Source organism: Streptopelia decaocto (assembly GCF_964273445.1).
Source record: "Streptopelia decaocto genome assembly, chromosome: 1".
NCBI lineage: Eukaryota > Metazoa > Chordata > Aves > Columbiformes > Columbidae > Streptopelia > Streptopelia decaocto.
The window spans coordinates 74,962,892-74,976,654 of NC_138663.1; the positions used below are offsets into that span (position 1 = coordinate 74,962,892).

Consider the following 13,763-nt stretch of genomic DNA (forward strand, 5'->3'; position numbering starts at 1 on the left):
TGACTGCTGTCTCAGTGGCCAGCACAGTGGCAGAGTGACTGCAAATGTTGTTTGTGCTTTTAGACAGCAATAGTTCAAGCCCAAGTTATAGTCAGCATCTTTTCCTGAGGGCTCTTTGTGATTGCTGCCTAGCTCAGCCTTCTTGTGTGATGGGCAGGATTACACCTTTACAGTCCAAAAGCAGTGCTTGCCTTTTTCTGAAATTACCTTCTTGCTTACCACCCAAAGAAGCTTATTTTGGGTTAAGTCATCTTAAAAATTATGATTGATCACTTTGTTACTTGTCCATTTCATTTGTATTACCCATGTGCAGTATTTTTAGGGTTTTGATTTTTTTTTATCTTTTAAGAGAATAATTTAAATATTTATGTTCTTTTAAGCAAGTTTTTATCCCACTGAACAGTATATCAAATGTTTTACCATGTTGACTGATATTGGGAAAGCAGAGTTTTGCATATAGGTGCAGTTATATGCTCACATTCCACAGTTTATGAGATTAATTTTTAAAGCAGAAAATAATTAGAGCTAATCCAAAAGACCTTGGTTATGACAAAACAGAGACACCAACCTGTCTGCTATATAAAGCTTTTTCATATTAATCACAGATCACAGAATGTTAGGGATTGGAAGGGACCTCAAAAGATCATCTAGTCCAGTTCCCCTGCTGGAGCAGGAACACTTAGATGAAGTTACACAGGAATGTGTCCAGGCAGCTTTTGAATGTCTACAGAGAAGGAGACTCCACAGCCTCCCTGGGCAGCCTGTTCCAGTGCTCTGGCACCATCACTGAGAAGAAGTTTCTTCTCAAATTTAAGTGGAACCTCTTGTGTTCCAGTTTGTATCCATTGCCCCTTGTCCTATCATTGGTTGTCACCGAGAAGAGCCTGGCTCCATCCTTGTGACACTCACCCTTTATATATTTGTAAACATTATTGAGGTCACCCCTCAGTTTCCTCTTCTTCAAGCTAAAGAGCCCCAGCTCCCTCAGCCTTTCCTCATACGGGAGATGCTCCACTCCATCATTTTCGTGGCTCTGCGCTGGACTCTCTCCAGCAGTTTCCTGTCCTTCTGGAACTGAGGGGCCCAGACCTGTTGCATATTATGCTAATCTAAAGGAATTTAAGAGTGGATAGAAAAATGAAATTCTCTTATCCCTGTAAAAGGTTAAATTTACAGAGGAATAAGTATTATCAGGGCAAAAAGTAAAGAGTAGTGTGTGTCAAGTCTTGCATTTCATTTTGGTACTATTGGTAGTAATTTTTATACTATTGGTAGCAATAAAAACAATTTATACTTATATGTATGTGTCCTAATGAATTTCAAAAGATCTTATGAGTATAGGAAATACTGCATCTCTTATATTTTACATGAGGGGACCAATATATCACAAATTTTTTGTGAGCTCCAGTCCAAGTAATTTGCCAAAGGTGAATCAGCAGCTTTTGGGAAGTTAGTGAAAAAATTTAGGTCTCTACATCCATGCTCTGACTTTCTGAACATGATCATTTCCTACTGGAAATATCATAGAATCATCAAATATCTCAAGTTGGAAGGAACCCATAAGGGTCGAGTCCAACTCCCTGCTCATCGTAGGACTGCCTAAAACTAAACCATATGACCAAGAATGTCATCCAGACACTCGAACTCTGACAAGCTTGGTGCCGTGACCACTTCCCTGGGGAGCCTCTTTCAGTGGCTGACCTCCCTCTCAGTAAAGAACCTTTTCCTGATGTCCAGTTTGAACTTCCTCTGAAGCAGCTTCGTTCTATTTCTTCATGTCCCATCGCTGGTCACCAGAGAGAGGAGATCAGCACCTCCCCTTCTGCTGCCCCACTTCAGGAAGGTGTAGACTGGGATGAGACCCCCCTCAGCCTTCTCTCTCCAAGCTGAACAGACCAAGTGACCTCAGCTGTTCCTCGTAAGTCTTACCCTCAAAGCCTTTCACCATCTTGTTCGATAGTTTGACATCCTTCTTATACTGAAGTGCCCAGACCTGCACCCAGTGCTCCAGGTGAGGCCGCACCAGAGCAGAGCGGGACAATCACCTCCCTTGCCCGGCTGGCAATGCTGTGCTGGATGCACCCAGGACACAGTTGGCCCTCTTGGCTGCCAGGGACACTGTTGGATCATGTTCAACTTGCCATTGAACAGAATCCCCAGATCTCTTGCCACAGAGCTACTCTCCAGCCTCTCATCCCCAATTTGTACGTTTAGCCAGAATTACCCTGTCCCAGGTGCAGAATCCTTGCTCTTGTTAAATTGCATGTAGCTGGTGATTGCCCAGCTCTCTAGTCTGTCCAGATCTCTTTGTAAGGCCTCTCTACCCTTGAGGGACTCCACAGCTCCTCCTAGTTCAGTATCATTTGCAATACTAGATGTATCAGATGTGTATTGGCAACATGTATTGGTGGTATGAATGTATCAGATTCCAAAGAGTTCTTGAGCTTGAATAGGATAATGAGTAGAAATGAACCATGCCCTTGAATTTGACATGTTGCTTGTTGTGTTCATGGCACTTCCCTTCTCCTTCTTCCCTTCCCAGTAATCTTTATCAGAAATAAAGTAAAACTGAGACTCAAATTCTTTGATCTCTGTAGGATATGTGAATCAGTTTCATTGAATGATAGGCTCATGTAAATTGGAAGGGACCTCCAGAGGTCATCTAATCCGATTTCCTGCTCAAAGAAAGGGCAACCTACCTGGTTGCTCAGGCCCACATCCAGTTGAGTTTTTAATATCTCCGAGGATACAGATTTCACAGCTTCACTAGGAACCTGTTCCTGTTTTTGACCACTCTCGTGGTGAAAAATGTTTACCTTGTAACAAGCTGGAATTCTAAGTCGTGGTTGTTGCTTCTTGTCCTTCCACTGTGGACCTCCAATAAAAGACTTGTTCCATCTTCTTTATACTGTCCCATTAGTTAGCTGTAAACAGAAATGAGATCTCTGAGCATTCTTATGTTAAAGTGGAACGGCTCTCAGCTTCTCAACCTCAGCAAGTGCTCCAGCCCCCAAAATATGATCTTAATAGGAGTCCACTGAATTTGCTGTAGTAAATCCATGTCTTTCTTGCCCTGAAGTGCCCAGAACTGGACACAGCACTCCAGATATTGTTACTCCAAGCACCAAATAGAGGAGTAGGGTCACTTCTCTTGATCTCCTGCTTGTACTGTTACTAATCCAAGCCAGGATGTTGTAGGGCTTCTTTGCCTTAAGGAAACACTGCTGACTTAGATTCAACTTGTCCGTCAGGGACCCCAGGTTTTTCTTCAAAACTGCTTTCTAGCCAGTCAATTCTAAGCCTGTTCTGTTGTATGGGATTATTCCATCCCATACACAAGATTTGGGTTTGCCTTCACTGAAGCTCACAATGTTCCCCTCAGGACAATTTTTCCAACCTGTTAAGGCCCCTCTAAATAGCAGCCTGACTCTGTTGTGTACCGACCACTCCTCCAATTTGGTATTATCCAGAAATTTGCAGAAAGTGCTATCCATCCCATAATGTGGGTTGTCAGCAGGGACACTAGGCAGTATTGGCCCTAATATCACTAGCTGAGGCTGAGGGACAGCTCTAGCGACAGACTGCCGGTTGGACTTTGTACCGCTGATTCAGTCCTTTGAGTCCAGCTGTCCAGACAATTTTCCACTCCCTGTCCACTTGTCTACTACATCTGACTCTTCATCACTGTGGCCTTAAGGATGCTAGGGAAGACCATGTCAAAGCACTTGTTAAACTTAAGATGAAAAACATCCACAGCTCTCCCCTTATCCACAGTGTAAGTCGTGTCATTGTTAAGGCAATCGGGTTAATGAGACATTGTTTGCTCTCAGTAAGTCAATGCTGGCCATTCCCAGTCATCTTCTTGTCTTTCATATGTGCTTGTAAATGGCTTCCAGGATGATTTGCTCCACAAATGCACAGGGGTCTGATGTGAGTAGTAGGCCAGTAGTTCCTAGATTCCCCCCTCTTGCCTTTCTTGACCTTGTCCAGTCATCAGGAATGCTACCTTGTCCTCATGACTTACCAAAGATTATAGAGAGTGACCTCACTAAGACATATATGACCATATGATCTTCAGATGTGTCCCTTCTAGTCCTACAGACCTGTGTTTCTTCTGCTTTGCACTGTATCTCAGCTCCTAAAACATTGTTTTGGATCTTTCTTCAAATTGACCTAGGCTGCCAAAGGGAATAATAAAAATTCCAAGATTTTCCTGATTTTGAGTTACAGCCTTAAAATCACAACACATTCTTTTGATCATAGAGATAAAATGAAGTCACAAAAATTGGAAGCAGATTTTGGAGACACCTGCCCCCAAGGCACTTTCTCAATGGCTTTATGAAATAACTGGCCACTTCAAAAAAACAGATTTGAATAGAAGCTTACAGTTTGAATGGTTATGTTTATCTGGTTCATAAAATAAGCCGAAATTTAGATTTTCAGAAATGTTCCCAAACCATGACATATGTGTTCAGAGTTTCAGGCATTTAGTCACATTCAAAGCCAAATAAATCCTTTCTGGTGTCAGTCTTATTTTTAGGAAAGTAACCAGGCTCTATTGCCACCTGGTAGAGATTCTGCTTCAGTTCAAAAACTTTGCAACTAGAACCTGGAGAACTGATCTGTTATTGCTAAACTCTTGCAGACACTGAAGTGACACATTAAAGGGCTGAATACCCATGTAACTTCACCTGGTAACTTAGTCAACATTCCTGATCCAGTGCTGAATGACCAACAGCTCAAGCTTCTGCTTTTTTATAGGATATTTTAATATCCAGAAGTAGTGCTTATTCCACAGTGCAATGGACTATTGTTAAAACAATAAATCTGCTGAGCAAGCCATTGGTATAGCATGTTGATAATGATTTTGGTTATTTCTTGTCTAGAGATCCAGGGAGCAGATACATGAGACTTTGTTCCAGAATTAGGAGCTTACAGTGGAAAAATAGAATGTAAGCTGTCCCAGACTGCCTTATGTAAATAGATGTCCTTCTCTTTAGATCCCTGTCTCTGTCTGAGTTTTCTAGTGGGAATTCAATAAGGATGTAAGTGGGGCTGTAAACATCACTTCAAATTCACAGGAAAGTCTAATAGTTTCAAATGATGAGCTTGATCATAATTCAGAAGGAATCTAAATGTCAGTTACATGACAGTGCTTTATTTGTGTCTTCAAGTTATTTTTCTGCTCCCAAATCAGAAATAAAAAAATCAGAAACATGCCAAAAAGTCTGAAACAAGGAAAATAAATTTTTTAAAAAGAGTAATAAAAGAAAGAGTAATAAATATACTGAGGTTGCCTTTCACAGTGAAAAAAAACAGTGGAAAATGGTCTGTAGGATCAGTATCAACATAAATTTTGAACTTCCGTTCTTTCCCTTCCATATAAGTACAGCTTCTCCCATGTGATAGCTTGGAAATGAGTCGTTTGCTTCTGCTCTTTATTTCAGACCTAGAACTTGTGTTTGCATTTCAAGTATATAATCAAGTTAGATAGTCATGAGGTGAAGAATGAGTTGAAGCAATTTCTAACAGAAACACAGGTGGTGATACGCTTCGGTTTGTCTTGTACATAGATCTTAGATATTCTATTTGATGTAGCTCATGATAACCTTTTTGCCACATTCTACTGTTCATGTTCGCTTTCTCTTACCAACGTGTTCTCATGACCTTGAATTTAAGGAGTTTCATCATTACATCTCTCCGATTATGCGAAATGTTAGATGTATTGGCAGATGTCCTCTTGTTCACTTGCATCTTCATTCTGTTAGAGTTCGTCATGTATTAAAGTCCAAGTCACCGGGAAAGCTGATGAGTATTTATCCTTTTTGGTTTGTTTTACTAAATCTCTGTGAAAATAAGAAAAGCTGGCTTAATTCCCTCTATTTATACATAGAAAAAACTCTTGTTCACTGAATGACCCTTACCCTATAGATCCAGTCATCCATGCCATGGGAAAAAAAAATTGTTGTGTCTATTCATTTTCACTGGATGTCATCCAGAAAGCAGAAATATTACTGCTTATGTTCATCTTGTGTTGATGAACTGCAATAAAGGACTCTTCATGTGCCAAAGTTAATCTACTAGTGTAAGATTTACTGCTCTTCGCAGTGCCATGCCAAACGTACATCTTCAGCACTTTTTCCTGGTTTTTAACCTTAACTCTTTACTCTTGGCAGATCATCCTACCATTAAACTCTACCCAAGTGAAAAAGTTTTAAATGACCCGAAACTTTTTCCCTTCTCTGAAACATAAAATTATTTGCTATGTTGGCCAGTGAGGACACACACACACACATTCACATACGAATGGAAATGCCAGCATTGTCATTTACAGAAAAATTCTTCAAGCAGCAATGTCAGCATCAAAGTCTATAAAATAGTCCTTCCCAGGGGAGTAAATGAAAATCAGAACTACATTATTGAAACAGTTAGGTTCAGGTCCTGCAAGTCATACCTAAGGTGAGCAAGAGCTCTGCCTGGAAATAAGGAGTTGCAGACTCAGCTCCCTTTTCAGAAAGCTGTTCCAAAAGACGTGTCAATCCATTTGTTAGCTGTGCTTGCTGGCAGTTATATGCAAATCCATTTGTATGCTGATTGCTGCTTCTACATGATGTTATTACATAACACACATGGCATAAAAAATATAAAATCTGTCTAGTAGAGCATGTGTGAATGTATATGGACAGCAGAGTTCTGTCCCGTGCTGTTAATGCATGTGTGCCCCAACCACTTGCTTTCCGTTTGTTCGTAAGTGCCAGCAGCTCATTCCACAACTGATGGAGAGGTCTGTGCCCAGTGCAAAAGAAAAAAAAGAAGTTACACTTTTTTCTTTTATTTTGAAAGAGGGAAGTCCCTCCAAAGGGCCAGTCTAAGTTCACCTTGAGGGCATTAGCAGAGACTACTTCAAAACAAAAATCTTTTAGTGCTAGTCATTGAAAGATAAAGCCTTTTCTGTTCCATGTAAATAATTTTTGATCAATGTACTGTTCTAAGGCAATTCCCAATTAGCATATCCTATAGCTTCTTGTCAGACCCTGTCCACAGGGTACAATTGTGACACAGACTGTGAATATTCAGCAATAGGAGTCTGTAAATCTGAGTAGGTAATGACAAAGCCTCTTTAGGGAAATCCAGAATGAGGTGAGCTGAGTAGAATAATGGCAGTCTTGGGGAACAGGAGGGTATTTTAATCAAAGCCAGAGCAACTGAAAAAGATACTATTAAAAGGACTTGCTCTCTGAAGTAAATACTTTTCAGATAAATGCACAGTTCAAACTGACATGCTAAATTGGCATCCTTACATCCACTCTGTTCTCTGGATCAAAGCAATGTTAATCATTTCACTTGCCTTTTATCTGTTTTATGGATGTATGCGTGTATGTGTGTGTATGTATGTGTACGGTGTGCGCATGTGCACACACGAGTAACAGACAAGAATGGCAATGAGGGAGGGGTTTTTGCTTTTTCTGTTATGAAGTTGGAGATTTTTTTTTTAAATGTAGTGGTACCTAATAGTCATTGCCCACTGTTGTAAAAGCTCAGAAGTATTGCAGCTTTCTCTTGCCTGTGTTTGCCCAGCCACCCTTCTACATACTACAAGCACTGGGAAATTTCAATGACACAGCTTGGAATGGGTTCAGTGACCTCAATTATGCCCTCCCACCCACTCCAAACTCCTTTCAATTTGCAAAAAGCTTTAAGTGGACAAAACCCAGATGCCTTTTGCTTGTAGTTCAGTAAGAACAGATTGGGCATGTAGATTCTTGTCAAAGTGATATATGTAGTTCATTTTCCATTAACTCTTTCTTAACTAAGGATTTTAAATTCTCAGTTCCAAGTCTAGCACTCTGCTTTGCTTCCTGCTGCTTTTTAAAGTTCATTATGCCTACAACATCATTTAAAAAAATGAACCTTAAAAAGCCTCAGCTAGACACTGACTGATACAAAACAGATTGAATGTTTGGTTCTGCTTTTAAAGGCAATCACTTTTTTTTCTTTTTAAGCTTGTTTCATACGTAATAACCCATCCTATTGTCTAAGACTGTTCGAAAGCACTAACTAAAAATAATAAATAAAAACACGAGTTTGGGGGGAGAAAGAAATCATGACCTGTGGGAATGATTTACCAGTCAAAACCAGTATGTGGGCCCTGACGACCCTGAGAGCTTGTTTCAGTTGGTTTGCTTAAACTTAGATTGCTTTCATAATGTTGTAATATTGCCCCAAAGAGTCGGTGCCTTTCCCCTTCCCCAGAACATTTCATTACACTCCTTTTCTTCCTTCCTCTCTCTCTCTTTCTCTCTCATTCTGCAGAAACATGTGCTGTCAATAACGGAGGCTGCGATCGGACTTGCAAGGATACCGCGACAGGGGTACGATGCAGTTGCCCAGTTGGATTTACCCTGCAGCCTGATGGGAAAACGTGCAAAGGTCAGCTTCTGTTTGCTTTGCAATGCATCATTTGCCTTCAGCAGTTCCAGTGCAAGATGTAAATATTCAGTTATTTAATCAATACTTTTAAGTTAAGGAAATACTGGCGGAGTGATTGCAATTGAGTTCATTAGCTTTCTCCTTCCTTATTTTTTCTGTATTTACCTATTTCAGTCATTTTTCTCTCTATTTATTAGAGGGTTTTATTACTGCAAAGAAATGAGATACAGAGGTCAAACTGTTTCAAACTGACCAGGGATTTAGAGGAACAACTCTGGGCTGCAAAAAGCCTTCCGTTTCAAAAGATGGTCCGATACCCTTGTAAAACTTCAGTCATCTAGTGGTGTCTGAATTTGTCTGTTCAAAAAGTGAGTTAAAATTCTCCGTCAGTACTTAGTAATAACCAGTTGATTACTTGAAGGTAACAAAGTGAAGCCAAACACAGGATGCAGAGGCATTGCTCAAAAAACCCCAGGCAGCTGTCCATTTCTGCCCCTTCAAGACGTAAGTAGCCAGCTACAAAGGAAAATCAAAACGTTTACTAGTGCACAAGACTAAACCGGACAGCCGACGCTCAGATTTTACAGTTCCAAAGGCAGCACAAGAACCGTGGCATTTCGTCCTTCATGGGTGTGTTAAAACTGAGGTCGGGGGAAGAGAGAACAAAGAAGAGCATCTGATGTCACTGTCAACATCTGTTCTCAGTTAAGGAGACAGGGACAGTGCTCAACTATCCTTGCAGAATGGCATTTAATGGCACTATGCATGTGAGTAAATTTTAATTCCTCTTAGTAGGACCAGGCCCTCCATCAACCATTTTCCAATCTTCTATGTATTTCTTCTGAGATCCATTGCAAGAGAGTTGATGATGGACATCCAGGAGGACATTGGATATATTGTTGTCACAGAGAATACTTTTTTATCACTCAGTGATTTAGCATATGTTGACCTAACTTGCTAAGACACTGTTGGGACTTTTTTCCTTCAAAGTAACCAGAAATGTCAGAAAATGTTCAGTCCAGGGCTTGATGTTACTTAAAATAGTAAAACCCACAAAAATAAACAGAAAATGTGTGGTTTCCTCTTGCTCCAGGCTGAAAAATCCCAGTGCTTGGGCATGATCCTGTTAGTATTTAGAGAAATAACAGTCCATTTGCCTGTTTATTTGAAAATAAAACATTTAAACTGCCATTGCACACGATGTTAATAGTTAAGGGTGAGCACACATCAAAAATTAGTCGTTTTCGTTCAAGCCACATAAAAATAAATCTTCGTTTTTACAGGCAGACTACCTAAGCCATAGCAGAGCAATAACAGTCATTCCAGCAACTGCTTAAAAAGGAGGCATTTTAATACTGTAACATACACCTAGACTTCATCATAATGTTTATTATTGAAACTGCATCATGAAAAAAAAAGAGTTCCAAATTTAGAAGTTGGGCCATAGAACTAATACAAAACAATATTTATGTAATAATCAAGTCTATAATTAGTGCTACAGACAAAATATAATACTTAACCGATCTTCAAAGCAAATACCCTAGCTCTAAGCTCTTTCACATTTTTTCTTTTCCCCATTTTTATGAGAATAAAATATAAGAAACAGAACCTGTGTTTTTATGATGCTGCTGATTCTTTCTTACTTTCCTAAAATAAGTAGCAACTGGAAATTAACTCATATGGTTTAACAAACCAACCAGACCATTTCTTTTTAATCTGTATCGACATTTTAGGAAATACTCTTCATCGTAAAATGGTCAAATACATGTTTTGCATTTACTTTAACTGTAACTAATAATATTTATCTAATATATAGCACTGTGAGATTTTGGGGCTAGATTCTGCTTCCTTGAAGCTAAAGTAACTTCTCATTTAAATCTATTTGCAAAAAATCCTGCATGTGAAGTGACCAGTGGAGCTTCTTCTGTAGCTTCGCCCTTAGTCAGGGCTACTTTCTCTAAGATTTACATCTTCTGAGTGCAAAATTGAGCGTTTTGGTGGAGTGACACTGATGCCTTCTCGGCTCCTCTTGCTTATAGGTAAAGCCTGGAAAAAGCTGGGTAGGGAAATTCAGTGTGCACATTTTACTTCCTCTGAGTTCCATAAGAAACAAAAGAGTGATCAGCTCAGGTTTTATCCTTTTATTTTTTTTCTCTTTACTCTCATTGATTTAACTGGCCCACAATCTCTCATATATATAGTTGATTGTTCCTGCTAACTGTAACATTACATGTGTGGTAAGAACAATGGATTATCTATTAAAGCATCTTCAGAGATCATGCAGCTGTCACATCCTGTCTTTTTGGGGCAGATTTTTCAAGTCCATCATGTGTCACAGCTTCTCCAAGTGAGGTTTTTCATAAAAGTATCATTTTAAGAGAGGTTATGTTTCTAAATATGGGAGAAACATATGCCATTATCTATTAAAGGAAAGTAGAGAGACAGGGCATGCAAGAAAAGCTGAGAGAAAGTGGAGGGATAATTAATATATTAACCAAAAAATGCAATTGTGGGTTGAGCAAAATGATTAATATGTTTAGGTTGAATTTAGCAAATAATGTTTCCCAAAATAATGTTTTTATTGGAAAGTCCACGATTTTTCAGTCCATTTTGGCCTCTTCCTCTCTTAAGACATTTTACATAGTGCAGCTACTATTTGAAATTATGTAGTTGTTTAGATACAAGAGGCTTAAATAAGACTCAAAGAAACATCTGAACTTTTGAGTGCTTCAGGGTGAACATTGTGTAATTTATTAATCTGTAATTTTAGCTCACTTGTAGGTGATTTCCTCAATAGTGTGCTTTTACCAGACTGGTTTTCTGTGGAAATCTATTGCCACTTTTCTTCCTTATTTTTTACAGCTAAATTAAAGATTTTTTTTTGTTTTAAATTAATGAAAGAAATAAAAATATTATTTTTTCTAAATAACAAAAAATACTAGATGGTTCCGTTCAAAAATCAGGACTTGCCTGTTTGAGACACTGTATAGACACATATAATGGGAAAAAGAGTTTACTGTCTGAAATGTTCACAGGTTTTTGCTTAGTAGTTTGTAATTTCATTAACTGTTTAGTATAGGAAAAGGCAAGTAGACACATAATAAGAAAGGCAGTTTTTAAAGAAAGAGCATATGCAGACATGCTTCATTTGCCAAAAGCACATAAACCCTATTAAGTGTAACTAATTGTTCTACACTTTATTTGCAAGATCATATTTCATGTTCTATAATGTTCTATAGTTCTGTCATAAAATCTGGGGTGGATTCAAATCATAGAGTACAGAACTGAGTCAGGACTGAAACTGGTATTTCTCTTGGCCCTTTCCCAATGTGTCAGAGAATGGAGGATACAGGAAAGCAATTTCCAGGTAATACAAGGGACCTACCTTCAGCAGTTTTGTTGATCTCTTTCACAGACACGGTGGGAAATGACAGTTCATTGTACCTCAAAGAATCAAGTTCCTTTTGTTAATGCATGGTGCAGTCTGGTTTATATCAAATGTCAATAAAATAGGAAAAAAAAAATTATTGTGGAGAAAGTTTTAACATGGAATATGTACAGGTAGCTACACAGACCATAGGAAGACTACTATAGTAGTCTTCTGATTATTTTGGCTTCTGGAAGCTGAAAAAAATATTTTTAATCTCCGATTCTTTCTCCCTTACATATATTACATACCTGATCTCATGGTAAAATAAGAGCACAAGTGCTGTCTGTGGTCTAGGTAGAGGGACCTTCAGGTGTGTTGATGGTGGCTGGGATAAAAATTCATTAACCTTTTGCTTTTCTTTAAAAGTCAGTCTCAAACTCAAGTATTCCCTCAGATGGGTTGGCAGACAATGGGAAATGCTCCTTTTTTCCCTTCAGCTTTCCTATCAACCTGGCTCTTAATAAGCCAAACCATGGAGGCTTTTGTCAGCTAAGAGACGCATCCCAGGCAGAAAGAGTTCCATATTCTCCCTCTAATTAATGCTATTTAATTTCTTCCACTATTGTAATGGGGTGATCCCAGCTTGATGCTGAGTTTATTTGATGCTGTTGATTGTTGTGCTGCATGTGACAAAACAGTGTAGTTCATTTCCTTAAATGCCGAGCAAGTCATCCCACAGAAGGCAGCTAATGCAGCCAGTAAGAGAGCCAAAGGACTAAAAGACATAGCGGCCCAGGATGCTTATTGCACATTGCCTCCTACCCACTTTTTAATATCCTCTGTATTGTGCGTATCAGGGATTCTGTGGCCCCTACCTCCCTTGCTTGTTGGTTTCTGTGCATCCTTCCTGCTGAGTACCCTTTCCACGCATCTGTGTGTAATCTGCCCTCAGTGAGAATATTTATCAGTTTAGCATTTTAATTATATTAAATACAACTTATGTAGCTGATAAAGCAGGAGACTCATTTGCAAAAAACTTCTGGGGTTCAGTCAGACTAGATTAGACTTAGGACAGTTTTCTGAAGATTGTTTAACTCCAGCTGCCAAACTGGATCAAGCAATAAAGTGCTCATCTGCCCAAGGGCAGCTACAGAAGGATGGGAGACAACCTGAGCAAGGGAGCATTCTTCCAGGACTTACACTAGAGAAGGACTGGGAATGACTTTAAAAGACATCTGAGAGAGACAGGAGCTTTCTTTGTGGATTCTCTAAGAAGTTAATTAGAGCAAGAGGAAGGGCCACAGGCTTCTGGCATGGTGTAAAATGTAGGACTGTGTATCTGATGTACTCCATCTCTGCCTTGGGCATTTAACAAAGCAGCTGTGCCCTCAGGGCACTCTTGCGCCCCAGAGTAATGTAATTTCCCAGCTCTGTACACACAGGCATAGAGGAACTGTGGAGGGTATTGCACTTGCTGAACACCTGGCATCAAATGGCGGAGAAAACAATTTTTAAGCAGGAGAAGAGAAGCATAAGTGGATTTCTAAGGGTTATGGAGCAAAAGCCACATCTCAAATATGACTTTTCAATAAGCATCTATAAAGTGCCACTTAACTTTGCAGTGTCCTGTAGATTATTTGTAATAGCAAGATGTGTATTATTTTGTTTAGCTAACTTTCTGTGTTGCATAGGTAAGCTTGACAATGGGATTTTAGGGAGGTAGATATTCAGCTGTGCTAGAATGTCAGTGGTTTTAGTAGCAATATGATGTTACATTGATAATCTGCCACCAGCTGTGGCTAAATACAGCAGTGTTAATTCACATGCATGAATAGGTCTTTTCCAAGCCCAGGTGATCCCATGGACATGTATTCAGGAGACAGAAAGGTCCCTGCACATCTCCACCTAGAGATGGGGCATTTTATTTACTGTGCAACAGTAAGTAGGCCCTTCTTAGCACTCT

At 39.4% G+C, this 13,763-nt stretch overlaps 1 protein-coding gene across 1 annotated transcript in view; it reads left to right on the plus strand.

Annotated features, from left to right (window-relative positions):
• Positions 1-13,763, plus strand: part of SCUBE1 (signal peptide, CUB domain and EGF like domain containing 1) — a 205,805-nt gene that overhangs the window by 128,755 nt on the left and 63,287 nt on the right. The window contains exon 8 of the mRNA XM_082051669.1: positions 8,314-8,430. Within this exon, the coding sequence (XP_081907795.1) occupies positions 8,314-8,430 (117 nt within the window). The remainder of the gene's footprint in view (positions 1-8,313; positions 8,431-13,763) is intronic.